We start from the raw sequence: 24022 nt of genomic DNA on the forward strand, positions 1-24022 counted from the left end.
GAGTGGGCAAAACTTAGAGAAACTTTGCATAGGGTAGTAAAATGGAAACACAAGAGATTACAAATGCTGTTATCTGGGGCAAAAAAAATATAAATGCTCGGGGAACTCAGCAGGTCTAATACCATCTGTGAAGGCAAAGGGTTGGTCGACCTTTTGGGTCACGCCCCTACATCAGGACTGAGAGTGCAAAGAGGGGAGGTAGCCAGTATATAGAGGTGAGAGGGAGGAATGAGGTAGGAACTGACAAGCAATAAATCACAAAGGGGGAATAATGAAAGAGGGTCTTACAGAACTATTGATGAAAAGGAGGAAACCTCTGCAAAGTAGACATGAATTTCACTATCAGAAATGCATAAAAGTTTCATACTATAAGTGACCTGAAATGCAATTATGAATTTATTTCAGAAGCACTCAATGACAATGGGAAAGATTTTCACTGATATGCAGGGCAGGTCAATCACTGATGGTCTAGTCACTGGTGTTATAAAGAGGTTAAAAACACACTTTCTCTCACGCAATATTGTAACTGATCACAAAATTTATTGACATATTGAGACCAATGATAGCATTTTTTTGCCCAGGAAATATTGCTCTTAGTATGGCACTTCTCTTCTGACCAGGTTGCTGTGGAGGATCATACAAGTACCAGACAAAACCAGTACACACTTCTCCTCTGGAGGATCATTAGATGTAAGGTTAGTTCAAGGCATCATGAGAGGGCAGCACAAAATAGGGAATGGCTGTGAAAATAGAGGATAAATACAAAACTACAGATTGAAAACATTACCATAAAAATCACTTACATTTAATAGGTCATAGTTAACAAGTTTCTAAAAAAAAGCAAGAAATTAAGATTTTCAAATTCCTCTGGATGCTAATTAATGTCTTCATTCATGTATTTGGCCCAAAGTTTTCCTTTAACTACTTTTTTTTTCATTTTTTCTTAATTAACAAAGAATGTTGTTTAGCGCTTTTCTGTTTTCCTACTTTCCTCCCAGTCATGGAGGTTACAGAGAACAAAAATAACTTGAGTACAAGTGCAAAGATGAACAGATGAAAAAATGACATAATTGTAACACTTCACTGACAGATTTGGACTGTTGGGAGAAAGAATACACTTTAAACATTATCAGGAACATATTTACACAAACAATACAACTATATCCACAAACACAAGAAATCCTGCAGATGCTGGAAATCCAGAGCAACAGCTATATCCATAAATAAGTCCATTGCCATTTAAGGCAACAAATGCAGGCATTTTACATTACAAATATACCCAAGGTTCAGAGTATAATCTTCTGTGTACTTATGTGCAGCTTCAGTACAGTCAGGGCCCAATCTGGTTATGGAAGCAGGTGGAGACTTTATGCTTTAGTGTTGGCCTTTACACTCAACTGAGACTCTATAATTAATGGTTGTAATTTTGCTTTTGGAGCTTATTAAGAATCCAGGACTCACAGAATAAACTCCTCCTCCGAAGGTACTGATTCATACTGGTCTTTAGCTCCACAAATGTCAGCTGTTGTGTAGTATATTACCAGAAGGACTATTAATGTATGCCTCCGACCAGCAGGGCCTTGCATTAGTAAGTGCCATGGCCATCCACAATGATTGGTTCATAAGTAAGCAGTCAGCAACGAGGATCACTGGACCAGCAGATGGAAACATTTGATTTTTCCTACTTTGCTCAGGGAGAAATCATTTACCTTTTCTTGTGTGCAAGACAATAACAGTTGTCAGTTCCATTAACCAAATATACATATAACAAAATCCAGAAACATCCTAATCTATATTAGTCTGCTTTTTAATCCTTTAAATTATGAGAAAGCATACTAATTATATCACATTCTGCACCTCTCCTCTATTATAGGGTTCCATCAGGAAACAATACACTGCAGCCTAAAGAACATAAGCCCAAGAACAGCATTATATACTATTGAATAAGCACAACTTCCATTGGCACCACTACAGAAAAGAGCATAACAAATACATAATGTAATATCAGTTTTTCATTGGGTGTGAAGATACTGCCAACCCTCCACTAAAAGGCAACTCTATCAAAATCAAACCACATACAGTAAATGCCCCCCAATGAGAGCACATGAAATCCCTGCATTGATTCACACTTCATTATGTCTTTCAAATGTCATTCACAAAGACATTTCTTAGAACTACATCACTGTCTTGCAAATATATTGTAATGTTGCTAGAATAAGTCAATGCCTGCAGCACTTATATAAAAAAAACATATCAGTTTCTCTCAAAGCACGGTTAAATGGTGCTCCACACTGCCTCCCAATATAAATTCAGTCACCCATGGCATTTAAACAGACAGTTTCCATAATCTGTTTAAGTTTTGTGTAGAATATACAAAAAGACTATCAAGCGATATCGACCACTTCTCTGCTATAATTTCATTTCACCCTTCTACATTAAAAGGGTTTTATTTACATACTTGACATCCAGTTACCTTTAAGTTGGACAAAAGTAATCAATTCTTCCCTTGTTAAACAAACTACCAACACAATGTCTAAAGCCTCAAGCCACAGACTGGGCCTACTTGAAAGTAGTACAATTTGCACTGCTCAGGGGTCTGTGCCTTCAGGGACAAAACCGAGGAAATAAAATACATCAAAGGTTTTTCACACTCACATTAATGGAGGAAACCAACTTGTTTCTAAATCACTGACTGAGATTACTGAGGAATTTACATATAGCGACAAGCTACTTCTGTGAGGCGCAGTGAAGCAATGCACAGGCAACAGCTTTTTGCCCAGGAGGGCAATTATACTCCTCAGAGCTAATGCCAAACCCATCTACGGGAAACACTGTCTTTCCGTAAATTTACAAACAATGTGTGGAGTTCCTGCCACATCTGCTGGAATTATTTCCTGGATAACTCCTTTTTAGAAAGCAAAGACCATAAGAAACCTCGGTTAAAAATAAGCACTATTTTTCTCTAAAGCACCGATCATTAGTGAGAGCTTTCACCAACTGAGGATGCCCTCCACTGACATAGCAATACTTTGTGCATCTATACAGTGCTAATGATGTACTCTCTCTTGAAAGCGCTGTTAATACTACAAAAGAAGTGCTCAAATCAGTTATCACCTGCTGTGCAAATGTACAGTTTCCAACAGGGGTCACTGAACAGAAATTTATGTTGAAGCTTCTCCATCTGTGACTTTGTGGCAATGAAATTAATGAGGGGGCCCTCACTGTGGGGAAAACAGTGAATGCAAAGCAGAATTTGGAGAGCTTTATACTAATAAGTAGGAATAAAACTTATGCTTGGCAAGGTTCAAAATCACATGACAAAGGGTAAAGTGAATTAATAGAAGTACTCAGACCTCAGCTGTGCAAGTTAGTTCAATCCTTCTACACTACTGGTGTTCGTGCTCCTTCTTGAAAGTCTCACATAGCGAGATCAAGGAGAAACTGGTTGTTTAATAATTACCAAATTTCACCAAGTGTCCAGCATAAAGCTGAAAATAACGGCCTTCCACTCTCAATCCACCCAGCTTTACACATTCTTCATGTCCTGCCACCATTTTGCAACAACTTGTAGTTCATTTAGCTGGTTGTTGGAGGTAATCAGTGCTAAAAGACAATGGGAAGGAAGAGATGGGAAATCAGCCATTTCCTATTTTGTATCAGGCTACAGGGATCCATGGATAGAACCTTGGCAGATGTTCCTCTATCTCATCCAAAGACAGAAAGAAAAAATGTAATTGTTATCGACCCAACCAAGCTGAATGTGTCAACACAGCTGGAGTCAGGAATATAAAACCCCTGCCATGTGATTGGTAGTACAAGGTGAAAAATGAGTGATTCCTGTGGAATATCTTGGTTTCAATACTGGTGCACAGTGTTCAGTGGTGTTAGAAAAATTTCATTGGGCTATTGTATTTTAGTTTGAAAGCATCCTGGAGTAGTTAAATGTTTATAAATAGATTTTGTACTGAAGTACTACTGAAGTTCATAAGGAATTCAATGTGAAGACTTTAAAAACCCTGTAAATAAGTTAAACCTCATACAGCAAACATGCACCAGTGAATTCAGCAGGCTATCATAAGGGTTTCACTAAAGTGTGATGATGTGTGTGTGTGAAATCCCTGACTGAACTTGAAAATTCCCAGCTGTGATTGTACTTTTCCAGAAGGACTACTTGAGTTATATGTTAGGCTGACCTACAGATGGAAGCAATTTTGTATTAATTAAGAACACCACAGGAAATATACCAACACATTATTACAGTGCAAAAGCTTCAATATTTCTTTTAAAACGCTTTCTGGTGATCTGCAATCAATACACTGAGCCCAGTGGCAAATTTGCACAGTATACTTGTGGTAAACATCAATCCAATTAAATATTCACAACAGCAACAGTGACTCTAATATTAACCATAGATGGAATGATAGGTCAAAAGATAACACATGTTGAGGATACAACTAACCATCTTGTCTAACCTGGGCACATGCCTTAATGATGTCACAAACGGAACCAAGACAAGTAGTCACCACTTTAGAAAGATGAGCCCAGCCAGCAGTCCGTAGCCCATGATTAGCGAAAGGACTTTCAGAAGGCGGTCATGCTTGTCTTCAAATTCTTTAACCAGAATTTCGAAGAAGGTGACAAACAGAAATGTTCCTGCAGCAAAACCCTGCAGCAGGACTGACGCGATGTGGCTACCAAGGCTGTTGGCACTCTGGATGCCCATCCCAATGCCGATCCCGGTTGGTATCATCGCACTAACCATCAGAGCTAGCTTCAGGGCGTCTTTCATCGGCAGTGCTCCTTTCGCCATGCTCACTCCCAACGCCACAGCAGCTAGCGTCTCATGCACTGCCACTCCAATAAATAGGTTGATCACCTTTGCCATCTTTTCTTGCAGCCCCAGTGCCAAACCCTCAAACACAGAGTGTGCGGACAGAGCAAATACCAGGCTGAGCAAGCGCAAAGGGCTAGAATGGGACACCTCGGACGCATTCAATGAATGGCAATGTGAATGGGATCTGTGCCTATAGAAGTTGCTTTGACCTCGTCCTGATGAAATGAAGGGGCTCTCATGCTCGGAATCACTGCCCCCCTCGGATCCGGCATTGAACATCTCCAAGTCTATGTACGATGGCCTCTCCTTTCGAAATGTCAGAATCAACTGTTCAATAAAGATAGTTAAGAAGAAACCCAGCATCATCGTTGTCTCGCTTAGTGGGTAGTCAGTCGATATTTTTCCGATTGCAAGAACCTCTTGAACCTAAAATGGGAAATTAAAACAGGAAAAATTTTAAAATAAACATTTATTTCCCACAAATACTGTCTGACCTGTTGAATGTTTCCACCACCTCATGTCTTTATTTTTAGGAAATTATGTTTATGGTACAAATTTTAAATTGAGCAGCAAGCCAAGGATCTTCCAACAGTAAAAATAGAAGATATTGGATATGTTCAGTCAGTTAAGAGAAAGGATTCATACTTTGCCTTTAAGTCACTGACTAAATTAGAAAAAAAAATTATAGATGTAAAAGCAGGGCAGGAATAAATAAACGAGAAGGACTTAAGTGTGAAAGTTGGAGAATGAAAATAAGGAAGGATGATAGTTTAAGATTATGCCAAAGGGAATATGTAAAGATGGGTCAACGGAGATGTAAATAAAACAGCAGAACCATTACACAATTGCATCACCACCTGGTATGGAAGCACCAATGCACAGGCTTGTAGGCGGCTTTGGAGGGTTGTAGACTGAGCCAGCTCTCCACCACGGGCACAAGCTTCCCTACCATTAAAACCAAGGGTGGTGCCTCAAGAATAGGCATCCATCATTAAGGACCCTCACCATCTGGGACAAGTCTTCTTCACCTTACTGTCAGCAAGGAGGTGGTACAGGAGCCTGAAGACACACACTCAACATTTTATAAACGGCTTCTTTCTCTTTGCCATTAGATTTCTGAACGATCCATGAATGCTAACTCACCATTCCTCTTTTGCTCTATTTATTTATTATAACTTATAGTAATTTGCTATGCCTGCACTGTACTGCTCCCACAAAACAATAATGTCTCCACTAATGTCAGTGACAATCAACCTTATTCTGAAAAACAACTGTGGTGTGGAACTGAACAGTACTTGTTGCAAATTAATTTTTACATTTTTGTTTCCACCAGCGTGGCCAACACTTACCGCCCACTTTCCAAATGACCTCTGAACTCTTGTTTGCTTGGCACTTTTAAAAGGCAGTTAAGAGTCAATCATATTGATTGGAGTTACATATAGACTGAAGAGCTTCTTCTCTGAAAGAACATTAATTACCAATAATCCAGTGGTTTCATGGTCACTAAAGAAATCTTCATCTACTTGCATCTAAATTCCCCAGTCAACATACCTCTGGACAGAAGCCCAGCAATTTCAATACTACTCTAGAACATGCTCATCTGGCCCTCAAAAAGAGTCAGGACTGAAGCAAAACAGTGGAAGGAAAGCGAGATAAGGGTTTTCAGGTTCCACAGTAGCATGGCAGTTAGCGCAACGCTATTACAGCTTGGGGTGTCAAAGTGCAGAGTTCAATCCTGGCATTCTCTGTAAGAAATCTGTACATCCTTTTCCTTGAAATATGCGTGTATTCCCCGGGTGCTCCAGTTTTCTCCCATAGTCCAAAGATGTACCAGGTAGGTTAATTGGTCATTGCAAATTATCCTGTGATTAGGTTAGGGTTAAATTGGGGCTGTCCAGGGTTTCTGAGTGGTGTGGCTCGAAGGGTCAAAAAGGCCTATTCCATGCTGCATCTCTATATAAAAATAAAATTTTAAAAAATGTCAGTTTTGCTGGTGCCCTTTTCCTAGTCCAATTGCAGCCAACACTGGAAGTGAATATTTTAGACTGCATGGGTCATCACACTCAATATCCAGTTCCTTTAATTATCCTGAGCTTCCCAGGAGATAAAGTGAAGACATTTAGCAAGGAACTCCCAGCGTTTTGGCTAGTTATTCAGGGCAAGTTGCATCATGCCTCTAAGAATCACAGGTGTGGCATAAACAGACTCCTGCTAATGGAGTTTTGTGCCAGTGGCTTAGGAGTGAAGCTCAGTGCAATTATAAACCATGAAGTAATGACAAGATTTTCAGATCAAAGTTGCTGGTGAACGCAGCAGGCCAGGCAGCATCTGTAGGAAGAGGTGCAGTCGACGTTTCAGGCCGAGACCCTTCGTCAGGACTAACTGAAGCTTCCTTCAGAAAGCTTCCTTCCTTCCTGAAACGTCGACTGCACCTCTTCCTACAGATGCTGCCTGGCCTGCTGCGTTCACCAGCAACTTTGATGTGTGTTGCTTGAATTTCCAGCATCTGCAGAATTCCTGTTGTTTACAAGATTTTCAGAGTTAGTGTTTGTATAGTTTATGCTATGCTTTAGATCATAAAGCAAACTTTCAAACCAGCACCAATGGAAGTTTTGTCCTTTCTTGGCAAAATTTGTGGGTGGAGGGCAGAGATGGGCTAAGTGGTGTGGGGGAAGTTCAAGCAAAATGCACTTAAACTTTCTTAAATTAGTTCTACACATCCACAACAGGGCACTGTTTTTTCTTGGAATTATATGGTATATCAGGATATACAAATTAAGTCTCTTTATCGATTCCACCAAACCCCTGCCATACTTTTTCTTTAAATGCATCACCATTCACAACGTAAGTGTCACACACCTTCAGTAAAACTGCTACAAATACTCAAACCAGACACCCTTGGAAAGGTCATGGAAATAAAATATGAACTGTTTTTTACTGCCTGTGATATAATTTTTCTTTGTATCAGATTTCTGCCATCCTCATACTTAGCTTTAGGTGCATCAAAATGTGTTATTGAACCCAAAGTCATTTTTGCTCAAAGATATCACAAGGCTGAAGGGAACAGGGAGGAGAAAAGCTCTATGTTAAGAGAAGTGTTTTACTGTTAAAAATATATTGAATTTTATTCCGGGTCTACTCTGGGAATTAGCAGCAATTGGTATGCAGAGTGCAAAATTTTCTCCATATCTTATGGTCCAAGCATGAATATCCCCGACCAGAGTGACAACCTCATCTTATTTGGATTTATTGCAATGAACTTCCCAAACTTAAGCCATCCTTCAAAGCAGAGGAAATGTAGGAATGTACAAGATTGGAAAAAGAAGTGTTTCAGTCTATCTGGCCATCTCCAGACTTCAGACTCCCAATAGATGGGTCACTGCAAACAATGTACAATTAACTTTCCTGCCAAGTGGCGAGCCAACTTCCTGTGAGTGTTTAAAACAACTTCAACACTCACCAAAAAGTGAATAACAATTCCTTGTGTCGATGGATAAACTATTTCACTATTGCCATAACAAATTGCATTTAGCATAGCATAATACCTCACCAAGCTTCACAGGAGTGTTGACAGGTAACAACGACACAAGCAACAACTCACTGCTGGAAAAATGCACAAGTAAAACTGAATGCAGGTATTTTTGCCTTTAAGATGGGAAACCACTCTTCTGGTTTATTTAGAGACTACTTATAGACTAAAGGCCATGGCTTTGTTTGATAAACAGACTCATGCACTGACCACTGTGGGAAACAGTACACTGTGGACAGGTAGAGCTGATGCACAGTACAAAGTAGCTTTATTTAGAGAGCAATCTTGACATATCAAAACATCTAAACGCATTTCATAGGGTTAATATTAAATGCATATGGGCACTTAGCATACAAAGTTCAAAGCTCAAAATAAATCTATTATCTCAGTATGTATATGTTACCACATACAACCGTGAGAATCATTTTCTTGCGGGCATACTCAATAAGTCCATATAATAATAATCATAACAGAATCAATGAAAGCCCATACCAACTTGGGTATTTGATTAGTGTGCAAAAGACAATAAACTGTGCAAATACAAAATGAAATAAATAATAATAATAATATAAATAAATAAGCAATAAATATTGAGAACATCGGATGAAAAGTCCTTGAAAGTGAGTGCACAGGTTGTGGAAGCATTTCAGTAATGGGGCAAGTGATGTTGAGTGAAATTATCCCCTTTGGTTCAAGAGCCTGATGATTGAGAGGTCATAACTGTTCCTGAACCTGCCGGTGCCAATCCTGAGACTCCTATGCCTTCTTCCTGATGGCAGCAGTGAGAAGACAGCATGGCCAGGGTGGTGGTGGGTGGGACATTGATGATGGATGTTGCTTTCCTGCATCAGCGTTTCATGTTGATGAGCTCAGTGGTGCGGTGGGCTTTACCCATGATGGGAGGTAGCCACTACTTTTTATAAGAAAATAGAAGGGTAGATGATCAAAAGGATGACCCAAGATAGTTTTTTTGAGAATCTTAAAGGAGAACATCAAGATAGAGAGGTTTACACTGGTACTTCTCAAACCTGGATACCATTCAGCTGCAGGCATGGCCAGGGATTAAAATTGTCAACTTGTAGATAGCTATTAATGGAGAAGCAAAGATCTCAGGGCGCGTGACCAAGTGGTTAGGGCGTTGGGCTCACGATCTGAAGGTCGTGGGTTCGAGTCTCGGCCAAGGCAGCGTGTTGTGTCTTTGAGCAAGGCACTTAACCACACACTGCTCCAGTCCACCCAGATGAAAATGGGTACCGGCAAATGCTGGGGGTTAACCTCGCGATAGACTGGCATCCTATCCGGGGGGGGGGTCTCGTATCTCAGTCGCTTCACGCCATGGAAACCGGGATAAGCACTGGCCTGATGGGCCACAATGGCTCGGGACAGACTTTGACTTTTGAAAGATCCCATGGGCTATGGAAAGTTACAGAGATGGGGTTGGGAAGAAGATAGAAAGATTTGAACACAAAGATAAAATTTTTAAAACACTGAACAATAAACAATATTTGCTTTTTGAAGGACAGCAGAATGGAAAAGCTACACTCAGTGGTCACTTTACTGTGTACAGAAGTAGAACCTGATGTGGTCTTCTGCTGCTATAGCCCATGCACTTCAAGGTTCAATGTGTTGTGGGTTCAGAGATACTCTTCTGCACACCTCTATTGTAACAAATGGTTATTGAGCTACTGTCACATTCACGCCAGCTTGAACCAGTCTCATCTGACGTTTCTCACTTACAAGGCATTTTCACCCACAGAACTGCTGATCACTGATTTTCTTTTTTTGTTTTTTGCACCATTTGCTGTAAACTCCAGAGACTATTGTGCGTGAAATTCCCTGGAGTTCAGTAGTTTCTGAGATACTCAAACCACCCCATCTGGCACCAACTATCAGTCCACGGCCAAAATCGCTCAGATCACATTTCTTCCCCATTCTGATGTTTGGTCTGAACCTCTTGACCATGTTTGCATGCTTTTATGCATAGAGTTGCTGCCATATGATTGACTGATTAGATATTTGCATTAACAAGCAGGTGCAAAGGTGTATCTAATAAAGTAGCCACTGAGTGTATGTATTAAAGAGCTTAATTTCAAAAAAGTTTAAAATAAATAGGTATGAGTCAAGGTAAATGGGAGGTAAACAGCACAGTAATCTCATGCTTACTGAATTTCAGCGCAAACCTTCTAACAAGCAATGGATTAAACACTTCCCTGTTTTGGCTCAAATAGAAACCCACTCAGAACTTATTTAAGAAGCACAGCCAAGAAGATGATCAAATCTAATTCCATTGACAAGACATGAAAAAGATATTAAGCAAACCATTGTACTATAGGTTCTTCAAGATGAACCACAATGTTCTCAAAGATTTTCCAAGAATTTTATTACAGTACAGGTATATTACTTCCAGGAATCCTTATGATTTAACAAATGAGTTCTGGTTTGTAAATGATTACACTCTATTTTTGCATAAGAAATAAAATTTATGACATAGCTAACCACCTCCTAATGGCACTTGGTTCATTGCTCTGCAGGTTATTATTATTTTAAATGCACATCCAAATACTTTTTTAAAACTATTCTTTCAAGCATAAGTTCCAGACTCCTGAAATTTGCTAGTTGCAAAAAATGTTTTCCTTATCTTCTTTCCAATCCTTTCACAAATTATTTAAAATCCATATCTCCTGGTTTTTGTCTGCTCTGACATTGGAAATAGGACCTTCCTTTCTGGATTCCTCATAATTCTGTTGGTTGGGAGGTGGGGGGACAACCTACCTGGGGGAAGCAACAGTGGCTGACCCTCTGGCACAGAGTCTGGCCCTGTGGCTCAGATGGGTAGGGAAGGGAAGAGGATGGCAGCAGTGATAGGGGACTCTATAGTTAGGGGGTCAGACAGGTGATTCTGTGGACACAGGAAAGAAACACGGATGGTAGTTTGCCTCCCAGGTGCCAGGGTCCGGGATGTTTCTGATCACATCCACGATATCCTGAAGTGGGAAGGTGAACAGCCAGATTTGGTACAAATTTGGTACCAACGACATAGGTAGGAAAAAGAAGGAGGTCCTGAAAACAGACTACAGGGAGTTAGGAAGCTGAGAAGCAGGACCACAAGGGTAGAATTACTGCCTGTGCCACATGACAGTGAGTATAGGTATAGTGAGGTGGAGGATAAATGCATGGCTGAGAGATTGGAACAAGGGGCAGGGATTCCGATTTCTGGATCATTAGGACCACTTTTGGGGCAGGCGTGACCTGTACAATAAGGATGGGTTGCACTTGAATCCCAGGGGGACCAATATCTTGGCAGGGAGGTTCACTAAGGCTATTGGGGAGAGTTTAAACTAGAATTGCTTGGGGGGGGGTGGGAACTAAACTGAAGAGACGGAGGAAGGAGTGGTTAGCTCACAAATAGAGAAAGCTTGTAGGCAGGTGATAGAGAAGGGATGCGCTCAGACTGATGGTTTGAGATGTGTCTATTTTAATGCAAGGAGTATCATGAACAAAGCGGATGAGCTTAGAGCGTGGATCAATATGGTACAATGATGTTGTGGCCATTACAGACTTGGATGGCTCAGGGGCAGGAATGGTTACTTAGAGTGCCAGGCTTTAGATGTTTCAGAAAGGACAGGGAGGGGGGCAAAAGAGGTGGAGGCGTGGCACTGCTGATCAGAGATAGTGTCACAGCTGGAGAAAAGGAGGAAGACATGGAGGGATTGTCTCCGGAGTGTCTGTGGGTGGAAGTTAGAAACAGGAAGGGGTCAATAACTCTACTAGGTGTTTTTTATAGACCACCCAATAGTAACAGGGACATCGAGGAGCAAATAGGGAGACAGATTCTGGAACGGTGCAATAATAACAGGGTTGTCGTGATGGGAGATTTTAATTTCCCCAATATTGACTGGCATCTCCCTAGAGCAAAGGGTTTAGATGGGGTGGAGTTTGTTAGGTGTGTTCAGGAAGGTTTCCTGACACAATATGTAGATAAGCCTACATGAGGAGAGGCTGTGCTTGATCTGGTATTGGGAAATGAACCTGGTCAGGTGTCAGGTCTCTCAGTGGGAGAGCATTTTGGAGATAGTGATCAAAATTCTATCTCCTTTACTATAGTATTGGAGAGGGATAGGAGCAGATAAACTAGGAAAATTTTTAATTGGAGTAAGGGGAAATATGAAGCTATCAGGCAGAATCTTGGAAGTATAAATTGGGAACAGATGTTCTCAAGGAAATGTACGGCAGACACGTGGCAAATGTTCAGGGGATATTTGCGTGGTGTTCTGCATAGGTACATTCCAATGAGACAAGGAAAGGATGGTAAGGTACAAGAACCATGGTGTACAAAGGCTGTTGAAAACCTAGTCAAGAAGAAAAGCTTACAAAAGGTTCAAAAAACTAGGTAATGATAGAGATCTAGAAGATTATAAGGCTAGCAGGACAGTGCTTAAGAAAGAATTTAGGAGAGCCAGAAGGGGCCATGAGAAGGCCTTGGCGAGCAGGATTAAGAAAATCCCCATGGCATTCTACAAGTATGTGAAGAGCAAGAGGTTAAGATGTGACAGAATAGGACCAATCAGATGTGACAGTGGAAAAGTGTGCATAGAACTGGAGGAGGTAGTGGAGGTACTTAATGAATACTTAGCTTCAGTATTCACTACGGAAAAGGATCTTGGCAATTGTAGGGATGACACTGTGGACTGAAAAGCTTGAGCATATAGATATTAAGAAAGATGATGTGCTGGAGCTTTTGGAAAGCATCAAGTTGGATAAGTCACCAATACTAGAAGAGGTGTACCCCAGGCCACTGTGGGAGGTGAGGGAGGAGATTGCTGAGCCTCCAGCAATGCTCATTGCATCATCAATGGGGATGGGAGAGATTCCAGAGGATTGAAGGGCTGCTGATGTTGTTCCCTTATTCAAGAAAGGGGGTGGAGATAGCCTGGAAATTATAGACCAGTGAGTCTTACTTCAGTAGTTGGTAAGTTGATGGAGAAGATCCTGTGAGGAAGGATTTATGATAATTCAAGAGGCATAATATGATTAAGAATAGTCAGCATGGTTTTGTCAAAGGCAGGTCATGCCTTACGAGCCTGATTGAATTTTTTGAGGATGTGACTAAACACACTGATGAAGCTAGAGTAGTAGATGTAGTGTATATGGATTTCAGCAAGGCATTTGATAAGGTACCCCATGCAAGGCTTATTGAGAAATTAAGGAGGCATGGGATCCAAGGGGACCTTGCTTTGTGGATCCATAATTGGCTTGCCCACAGAAGGCAAAGAGTGGTTGTAGATGGGTCATATTCAGCATGGAGGTCAGTGACCAGTGGTGTGCCTCAAGGATCCGTTCTGGGACCCCTTCTCTTCATGATTTTTATAAATGACCTGGATGAGGAAGTGGGAGGGATAGGTTAGTAAATTTGCTGATGATACAAAGGTTGGGGGTGTTATGGATAGTGTGGAGGGCTGTCAGAGATTACAGTACAATATTGATAGGATGCAAAACTGGGCTGAGAAGTGGCAGATGGAGTTCAACCCAGATAAGTGTGAGGTGGTTCATTTTGGTAGGTCAAATATGATGGCAGAATATAGTATTAATGGTAAGACTCTTGGGGTCCGAGTCCATAGGACACTCAAAGTTGCTGCGCAGGTTGACAGCGTGGTTAAGAAGGCATACGGTGTATTGGCCTTCATCAACCTTGGGATTGAGTTCAAGAGCCGAAAGTTGATGTATAGGACCCGGTCAGACCCCTCTTGAAGTACTGTGCTCAGTTCTGGTCACCTCACTACAAGAAGGATGTGGAAACTATAGAAAGGGTGCAGAGGAGATTTTACAAGGATGTTAACACAAAATACACTGCAGATGCTGGGGTCAAAGCAACACTCACAACACGCTGGAGGAACTCAGCAGGTCGGGCGGCATCCGTGAAAATGATCAGTCAACGTTTCGGGCCAGAACCTGACAAAGGGTTCTGGCCCGAAACGTTGACTGATCGTTTCCACGGATGCTGCCCGACCTGCTGAGTTCCTCCAGCGTGTTGTGAGTGTTGCTTTACAAGGGTGGTGCCTGGATTGGGGAGCATGCCTTTTGAGAATAGGTTGAATGAACTTGGCTTTTTCTCCTTGGAGCGACAGAGGATAAGAGATGACCTGATAGAGGTGTACAAGATGATGAGAGGCATTGATCGTGTGGATAGTGAGAGGCTTTTTCCCAGGGCTGAAATGGCTAACACGAGAGGACACAATTTTAAGGTGCTTGGAAGTAGGTACAGAGCAGATGTTAGTGGTAAGTTTTTTTTTTACGCAGAGAGTGGTGAGTGTGTGGAATGGGCTGTCGGTGACTGTGGTGGAGGCGTCTTTTAAGAGACTCCTGGATAGGTACATGGAGCTTAGAAAAATAGAGGGCTATTGGTAACCCTCAGTAATTTTCAAAATATGTACATGTTCGGCACAGCGTTGTGGGCAAAGGGCCTGTATTGTGCTGTAGTTTTCTATGTTTCTATGATCTAATTCTAAACAATCCAGTTAAGTCTCCCCTCAGCCTCTGTTGCTCCAAAGAAAACATGTTCAATGATTCCTCAAAGCTACTATTTACAAGTCCTGGCAAAGTCCTTTTAAATCCTTTTCTGCCCCCTCGTCAATGTAATCACTACCTTTACTGCAAAGCGATGCCAAGTAATATACACACTACTCAAGCTGTGGTCTAACTCGTGCCTTGGCTGAAAAGAAAGGATCCTGTACATTTGCTAACCATTTTATTGCTGTTGATGTACATCCAGTCCAAGGTCCCTACGTTCCTTCATACTCTCAATATCACTCTCGTAGTGTATTCTCTTGCCTCGTTGCATCCCCCCAAAAGTATGCCCTCATATCACAAATTATCTGCCCAAATGACCAGCCTAGAACTTTCTTCTTCATTGTCAACTGCATACAAATTTTGTAATAACTGAAAACATAAATATCATGGAGAACGATCAGGTCTTAATCATGACGCTATAGTATTGAAAGCACGGAGCTGAAAACTGAGTTCTACAGAACTCCATTAGTAACAGCCTTTAAGTCACACAAAAAAAATACCCATTAATCAATTCTCTTCACTTCATATCAGAGACATTTCCAGATCCAATCTTCTGTAATACATTGGATCCCATGGAATTTTAATTTTTGATGCAAGGGAAAAACACATATTTAATGCATGACAATTAACAGAAGTAATATAACAGAACAGAATATCAGAACTGTAGGGATTTGGGAATAGCTGAAGCTCCTTGCTGATGCCCTACATCTCAGCAATATTGAATTTGTAATTGCTGCAGGAGCATCATTTCCCTCAAAAATAACTTGGAGAGATCTTGGGGTCCAAGTCCATACATCCCTGAAAATGGCAATGCAAGCAGATAGAGTGGTAAAGAAGGCATATGGAATGCTTGCCTTCATTGCTAGTGCCTCGGAGAATAGGAGTCAGAAAGTCTTAATGTAGTTGTCTGAAACTTTTGGTTAGACTGCATCTGGAATACTGTGTGCAGCTCTAGTTGCCCCATTATATGAATGAAGTGAAGGCTTTGGAAGGAGTGCAGAGAGATTTACCAGGATGATATCTGAATTAGAGAGTATTAGCTACAAGGAGAGGTTGGGCAAACTTTAATTATTTTCTCTGGGATGTTGGAAGCTGAAAGGTTTGTACATTTAAACCCAATGAAAGTTTATAAAATTATCAGGGGCAAGGACAGGTAGACAGCTTGAATCTTTTTTTCAAGGGTAGAAATGTCAAATATTAGCAGGCTTATCTTTAATGTGAGAGAGAGAGAGATTAAAGGAGTTATGAGGGGCAAGTGTCTTTTTTTTAAAAGAGTGGTGGGTTCTAGGGATGGCATTTAAGAGGCTTATAAGTGGCAAATGAATATTCAGTGTCTGGAAGGATATGGATTATGTGTAGGCAGAAGGAATTATTTTAATATGGCATCATGCTTGGCATAGATACCGTAGGCTGTACTGAGTGCCCATGCAGTACTGTCCTTTGCTCTATGACCAGCCTCCATGTGTGACGTTCAAAAGTCTTGCTGAGATCCAGGCTGACATCAGACTCATATCTTTCATCAACCTACCTTATTACCTTCTCAAAATAGCTTGCTAATCAGACACGATCTTTCCCTAACAAATCCAATATGAATTTGTGCTTTTCTAACTGAAACTTTAAGGTTTTCCTTCAAAGTTAATTCCAATAATCTCCTCAAAAATTAGCTCAAAGTTAAACACCGTGGCTTGTAGTTACTCAGTTTACACTTTGTTCCTTTTTAAACCATAATATAAGATTAGTAGTCCTGCAGTCCACTGGCATCAAACCTGTAGCCACAACTTCCTGAAAAATGGTAGTAAGTGGTTTTGCAATTCCGCCCACCCCATTTCTTTTGACACCCTGGAATACATTTCATCTGAGCTGCATGATTCAACCACTCTCAAAGATGCTAACTCCCCTACACTTGCTCTATTATTATCTTTACCCTGGCCAATATTTCACACTCTTCTCCAACTACAACATCATCGTGTTCTTTTCTTTTGGTGAAGTTAGGCACAAAGTATTCATCAATATCCTTGCCCACATCCTCCACCTCCACACAGAGATTATCTAATTAGATTCTACTCTTTTATTAGCTCTCCTCTTGATTCATTTCTGCATTTTCTTTAATTTTACGGGCCAATATTTGTTTTATGTCCAAAAGGTGTTTTCCTGATTTTCTATTGATCTTATCCTTGTAATTTCTATATATACACTAACTATATTTAGCTTCTGCTTTTTGACACAAATTTCTCTTTTGCCTTATGTTACTCTCCATGCACCTAGTCATTCAAGCAGCTCCAGATTTAGAGCCTCCGCCTTTTACTTTGTTGGCACATTTAACCTTAACCACCTTCCATTAGAGACACTGATCTACCTTTGTAGCTGTTTCCAGAATACGTTTGCTAAATCACTTCCTAGTTTGGTGATAAATACAAGGGATTCTGAAGATGCTGGAAATCTAGAGTAACACACACAAAATGCTGGAGAAACACAGCAGGACAGGCAGCATCTATGAATAGGAACAGTGGACATTTTGGGCCAAGACCTTTCATCACTGATGTAGCCTCCTCTACATTGGTGAGACCCATCAAAAGTTGAGGAGCCGCTCCACCTGCAAAAAGTGGAACTTCCCAGTGGCCTAACATTTTAATTCCAATTCCCTTTCCGACATGTTGGCCCATGGCCTCCTCTTGTGCCACTATGAGGCCACCCTCAGAGTGGAAGAGCAACACCTTATATTCTGTCTCGGTAGCCTCCAACCTGGTAGCATGAATAATCAATTTCACTTGCCAGTAAAGATATTCTCCCTCCCCGTTCTCTCTTCTTCCACTCCCTAATCTGGGTTTTTAATCTCTTCTCACCTGCCTATCACTTCACACTGGGTGCCCTACTCCTTCCCTTTCCCCTGTGGTCCACTCTCCTCTCATATTCCTTCTTCACCACCACTTTATCTTTCCCACCCACCTGGCTTCACCTATCACCTCGCTAGTCTCCTTCCTCTCCCCACCTTTTTTATTCTGGCATCTTCCCCCTTCCTCTTCAATCCTGAAGAAGGGTCTCTGACTGAAACTTCGACTCTTTATTCCTTTTCATAGGTGCTGCCTGACCTGCTGAGTTTCTTCAGCATTTTGTGTGTGTTACCTAACCTGGTAAGTTTGATCTTCATCCTATTTGAAACCTTTACTTGTTAAAAAAAACTATTGCTCATGGTTTTAATCTGTCAATACAATTAAAAGTAAATTCTCTCACCTTTTCTCTCACAACCGGCAGCAAAGCATTAAAGCAGGTCGCCAGAAATACTCCACCACCAAACGAACTGCAGATTGACAGCAACCTCCTGGACTTGTGCATTTTCTCATGGTTGGCTTCTATGATCCGAACAGGAATCAAGGAACCCAACATCATCAGGATGAAGACCACAACCATGCAGAGAAGCTTAATCACCAAAACATTCATCGTTGAACACAAGCAGTGAGTTCTTAGCTCACAGGGAGTGGATTCAGCCACACAGTAAAGATTGTTGACTTTGTTTTTTTTTAATGTTTTAGTTATGCTGTTGTCTGCTGTTTTCAGCCATCTTTTCTTTCGTCACAAGGACAACACAATTGTATTAAAGATCCTCTCCAGTGATGTGACAATGTTTCCAATTTCATTCCAACTAGGGAAGATAGAAAAAACAAAATTATGACAAAGAAATCTTCTACACATGCTTGTAAAGAATTTTTGAATTGCAGATCAGTGATTGATATTATATTCCTCCTTCAAGTCCCAGTGGATGGGGAAGAGGAGGACAGTATTAAAAGAAAGACACGAAATGTCACTCTTAATAGTCAAGGCTGTAACAAAGAAAAATGGAAAAGACAGCACACTCTACAAAAATGAGAAAGTAATGGGCTCAAATAGTATATTAACCATCAAATCTACAGGTAGCATAAAATCCTAGAAGACATCACTCCATTCCTTTCATACTAGTTGAAGGCTTCTGAAGGAAAACTGTAACACCCTTTGGTCATAGAAAGAGTGGAATGAGCTGCCAGCACAACTGGTGCATGCAAGCTTGATTTCAACGTTTAAGAGAAGTTTGGATAGGTACATGGGCTACGGTGTCAGTGCAGGTTGATGGTAGTAGGCAGTTTAAAGGGTTCGGCATGGACTAGATGGACCAAAGGGCCTGTTTCTGTGCTGTACCTTTCTAAGACTCTAACAATGAGTTCGGTATGTTGGATAGGCCCCAGTGCTTACATGCCCAACACCAGACTCCTGAAACAGAAACCAGAAAACCTTGGTGAAAATACATTATCCTCAATTCCAAATAATTGCCTAATAATTTAGCAGCAACAGTGCTGCTACCCTCCAGCAGGAGGGAACTTCTCATGAGCTCCCATCTAAGTGGCAATCATTAACTGGTTATTCCAAGGCAAAGTGTTAATAACCTTTGATTAACAGCTTTGTGGCTGGAACTGCTGGGTAGTGGTCAGAAAAGTGTGAAACATCACTTCCCTTTACTAATTCCAGAACACCGAGAACAATGAACTTATAGAGTATTGGAAACAATGTAGGAAAAATAGGGGTTTTGAAATTACTGTAATACTCAGGCATTAAAATTGGCATAAAACTGGTAGCATTCAATTCTTTGTTAAATGCTTTGGGGTGTTTATAGCATCTAATCTTAAGGAGTGGGCAAAAAATTTGGCATATCGAGTATTCTGTGTGAAAATGTGAAGCTTTTCTCATTTGGTAAAGATAAAAAGAAGAGAGATTATTTAAAAAGAGGAATACCACAAAAATGCTGCAGCACTGATGGGTTTGAGAATCCTGCAGCGTGAAACAAGCACACAATTACAGCTGGTCATAGGGATGGCTGGTAGAATACTGGTTCTCCCTTCAAGACAGTTAAAGAATGAAAGCAGGAAGTCATACTCAGCACACAAGGCATTAGTAAGACCATATCAAAAGTACTGCAAAGACCTTTAGTCCCCCTGTATAGGGAAAGATTATTTCAGTGGAAGCAGTTGAAACACGTTTCATTTGAAACAGTCCCACAAGGATAAATAGGTTGAGACTATTTTTATGTTAAGAGAATATAATTATGTATAAGGATTTTATATTCTTATAAGAAGATTCTTGAGGTATAGACAGTATATCCTTCAAGAGAACCACAACCATGTCATGGTTTGGAGGCTTGTGTGCCTCAATGACCCAGACAGCTACATTGGCTGGCGTCAGGGCTTTACACTTTGGCTCTTGGTAGGGTCACCTATGCCAAACAGGTCAAAAGGTAGAGGCCAGACTGAGTGGGTCACCAACCCTCCAGGTGTGGGGGTTCAGCTCAGGGCCATCAACCCTGACTGGTCAAACAATGGAAATAGCAGTGTTTCTACATCTGCGTGCAATCCTGAGCCTTCATCTAGGACTTGCATGGCTGACAGTAGTGAAAACCAAAAGGAAGCTACAGGCATGATGAAGGATGCCCTGAACACTGCCAGTGATAGGGGACCTTCACTGCTGCCCTAACTACCAGCAGGCATAACAGGCAGTTAAGTACGGAGAGTAAATGTTGAGATGTTTTCCCACTGGACATCTCAGGTCCAGAGAGCATAGTCCTAGAGGGAATAAAATGAAGAATAACTTTTTTCAGGGGGTTAATTCTTTGGAACTCTTTGCCATAGAAAGTTGTGGAAGTAGAGTCCTTGTACAGAGATTATCAGTAAGAGAATAAAGTGCTGTGGGGACAAGGAATATTGGACCATCCATAACCCTAATGAACAGCAGAGCAGGTTCAAGAAAATGAATGGCCTACTCCCATTCCAACTTTTTATGGTTTTATTTTAAGAAAGACATCAATGATTTCACAAACTCTTGGAGACAGATCTATTGATCTGGAAACTCTTTTAGGGATCTCACTGCTGGTTTTCAACTAACTTCAAAAAAAAAATCCCAGACTTGCCTTGTGATTTCAGGTAAATAATGTGCAGAGTGCAAAATAAATTGCTGATTTATATTCCATAATATCTTCTGGCCAATCAGTAGCATATAAATTGCACATCTCCCCATTCCACACATCAATTCTTATTATCAAATGGACATATATAGCACAATAACTGGAAACCAAATGACAGGCATCCAGATGCCATATTTTCAGTGGGAAAAGATGTTTAAATATCAGAGACAGCCCTTGCTGACTCCAAAATGTTTTTCAGTAATTTATACTTCAGACACTCTCATTCCTCATCTCATATGCTCCAACTTACTGTACTATCAAATCTAACTTAACCACATATTATATTCAGGAAGATCTTCCAGTGGTCAAGGCCCCACTGTCAAACAGCACCTATGTGCCCAATAGTCAAACTCCCTTTTGCACTAGGGTGATGACTTTCACTGTCAAATAACTCTCTGCCTCATACACTCAGAATGTTCTTTCTATGGTGATGCTGCTACAGGATGCTCCCTTAGCATTTGTACCCAACAGGCTATGCCCCAGCTACTTTTAAACAACTGCTTTTATTTTACATTCAGAATACTACTTATAATATGCACCTATCAAACAGGTCCTATTTCTTGTACTTAGAAGCCCCCTCCCCCACCCGGTGTTGACCTCCACGGTAAAAACTCCCTACCTCTTGAACTCAGGAAGAATGACACTAACTCACAGTTAAATAGTCAAAAAGCTGACAAAAGACCAAAAGAGCAATGCCCACTTATATCAAAGGCAAATAGCTTTCTTCTTGCGTTGAGGAAACTCTCGATAGTTATATTCTATCCAAACAAATCGTGTCTCTCGTATTCAAGCCTTTATTAGCAGACACCACTTACTGTCAAATAACCCTTTTATGCTCGTTTGCCTACAAACTGACGGCACTCATATTCAAACAGGTCATTATCTCTCACATTCAAGAACACCCCCCCCCCTTTTCAGGTGATGCCCCCCAATCATACAGCACCTTGCGCTCAAGAAATCACCACCTAAGGTCAAACAGGTCCCTGCCTCTCATATTCAGGGAACCTCGACCCTCCTCAACCAACCTGTTCACTACCTCTCGTACTCAATGACCTCCCCTCCCTCAACCCGGGTCGCACTGACCTGCCTCTTCACCGCTGACAGCCCGGATGAGTGTTTGAATTCTGATTGGACGCCCGGCGCCCCGAGTCAGTTATTGGTTGCATCGCCCTGTCAGTCATTGAAATGCCCGCCCTCTCAGATATCTCCCGAGCAACGCATGCCTGCGGCTCTAATCCCACGTTAATTTACAGTGGGGGAGGACTTTCACTTTTTAAAAAAATGAATCCAAGTGCGAACTCTAACAATAGGACACGTTAGGGTCCCAGTTACGAAATAATTAATTGTAAGGCTATTTGTGTCGTAGACCTCGCTGCGTTGCTGAGTGACGGAGATTAATTTCCGGCGGTGGAGCAGTGTGGTTCCGGTTCGTGAATGTCGGAGCTTCTACACACCTCAGGTTGGGGAATGCTCACAAATACTAGTTAGTCTTTTATGGGCATAAATTATTTTACTTGACATTTATTTGTCTTCAGTTATAGTTACATAAAAGTCCAACCTCAGCTGAACTTACTGTATTGTGTGTATAGCGCCTCTCGCGCACCTTTTCCAAACATGCGACTCAGCAGGTCAGGTAGCATTCATGGAAAAGAAAAAGTGTCGACGTTTCGTGCCGATACCCTTTATCAGCACGCTTTCAGAATATCCTAGTGTTTTGTAGTTAATGAAGTCTTTTTGAAATGTTCTTATTTCGCCAAGTTATCCATTACCTGCTCCGGCAACGTTATAACTATATTTGGGTTGTAGATACAGGGAGACGGAAGTCTCAGAAATTACTTCTCCACTCTTCCTCAAAATAATAGCATACGATATTTGCATACGAGTGTTTTGTTGACATAGCAAATCTCTTCAAACTCCTAATAATAGCATACGATATTTTACTTCAGTACAAGAGAGCAGGCAGGACTTTTATCTGAAAGACGATTGGAGCAAAAATCTGATTGAACCTGTTAGATGTTTAATGACGTGAGCCTTGTTTGCATAGCAATTTCTGTTTGGAAACAACACTACATTCATTGGGTGTGCAAATACTTTAGATTCCTGAAATTATTTTGGCATAGGGGTTAGCACAACACACTACAGTATCAGTGACCTAGGTTCCATTCCTGCTGCTGCCTGTTAATAAAGTTTGTACCTTCTCCCCATGACCACGTGCGTTTCCTTCTGGTGCTCCAGTTTCCTCCCACAGTCCAAAGACGTACTGGTTGGTAGCTTTGTAAATTGTCCTGTGATTAGGCTAGGATTAAAATCAGGAGACTGCTGGACTGTGCAGCTTGAAGGGCTGGAAGGGCCTATTGCAAGCTGTATCTCAATAATTAAATAAAGTTCAACAAATGCAAAACATTTACACAGCTATGCCTGGTTTGATGGAGAGTACCTTGTATATTGTACAGCAAAACTCAGATAATTCTCTGTCCATTGTTTGGAAATCCCAGTGGTTCTGCACTTGGCTAACAGGGCCTTGTTTCCTTCACTCCCTCCCTAATATCACTGGCATATGTCATGAAATTTGATGTCTTTCTGGCAGCAGTACAATGCAGTATACAATAATATTAAAAAGAACTAAGTATAGAGCTATTAAGTTGGGAAAAAAAAAGTAGTGAGGTAGTGTTCATGGGTCTAGTGTTCATTCAGAAATCGGATGGCAGAGGGGAAGAAGCTGTTCCTGAATCGCTGAGTGTGTGCCTTCAGGCTTCTGTACCTCTTACCTGATGGTAACAATGAGAAAAGGGCATGCCCTGGGTGCTGGAGGTCCTTAATAATGGACGCTGCCTTTCTGAGACATCGCTCCTTGAAGATGTCCTGGGTACTTTGTAGGCTAGTGCCCAAGATGGAGTCGACTAAATTTACGACCCTCTGCAGATTTTTTCAGTCCTGTGCAGTAGCCCCCCACCCCCTATACCAGACAGTGATGCAACCTGTTAGAAAGCTCTCCACAATACATCTATAGAAGTTTTTGAGTGTTTTTGTTGACATACCAAATCTCTTCAAACTCCAAATGAAGTATAGTCGCTGTCTGGCCTTCTATACAACTACATCGATATGTTGG

At 41.2% G+C, this 24022-nt stretch overlaps 2 protein-coding genes and 1 long non-coding RNA gene across 3 annotated transcripts in view; 1 reads left to right on the top strand and 2 right to left on the bottom strand.

The window, feature by feature from the left end:
• LOC134337291 (GTP-binding protein Di-Ras2-like) overlaps positions 1–18265 on the bottom strand; it is a 43846-nt gene extending 25581 nt beyond the window's left edge. The window contains exon 1 of the mRNA XM_063032169.1: positions 18162–18265. The gene's annotated coding sequence lies outside the window, so the exon portion shown is untranslated. The remainder of the gene's footprint in view (positions 1–18161) is intronic.
• LOC134337292 (uncharacterized) overlaps positions 1–18321 on the top strand; it is a 57113-nt gene extending 38792 nt beyond the window's left edge. The window contains exons 2-3 of the long non-coding RNA XR_010015960.1: positions 18008–18061; positions 18183–18321. This is a non-coding gene — a long non-coding RNA (uncharacterized LOC134337292). The remainder of the gene's footprint in view (positions 1–18007; positions 18062–18182) is intronic.
• LOC134337290 (zinc transporter ZIP3-like) lies at positions 849–22018 on the bottom strand. Its single transcript, XM_063032165.1, has 3 exons — positions 21997–22018; positions 18162–18570; positions 849–5260 (listed from the first exon to the last, which is right to left on the bottom strand). The coding sequence occupies exons 2-3, from the start codon at positions 18366–18368 to the stop codon at positions 4520–4522; spliced, it is 948 nt and encodes a 315-aa protein (XP_062888235.1). The 5' UTR covers positions 18369–18570; positions 21997–22018; the 3' UTR covers positions 849–4519.
• Positions 22019–24022: the final 2004 nt, after the last annotated feature.

Source organism: Mobula hypostoma, chromosome 24 (genome assembly GCF_963921235.1).
Source record: "Mobula hypostoma chromosome 24, sMobHyp1.1, whole genome shotgun sequence".
Lineage (NCBI taxonomy): Eukaryota > Metazoa > Chordata > Chondrichthyes > Myliobatiformes > Myliobatidae > Mobula > Mobula hypostoma.

Excerpts from the sequence above, each read along its gene's own strand:
- LOC134337290 (XM_063032165.1), bottom strand. The coding sequence starts at position 18,368 with ATGAATGTTTTGGTGATTAAGCTTCTCTGCATGGTTGTGGTCTTCATC. Across the intron at positions 5,261-18,161 it reads TGCCGGTTGTGAGAGAAAAG|GTTCAAGAGGTTCTTGCAAT; the intron begins GTGAGAGAATTT and ends TTCCCATTTTAG.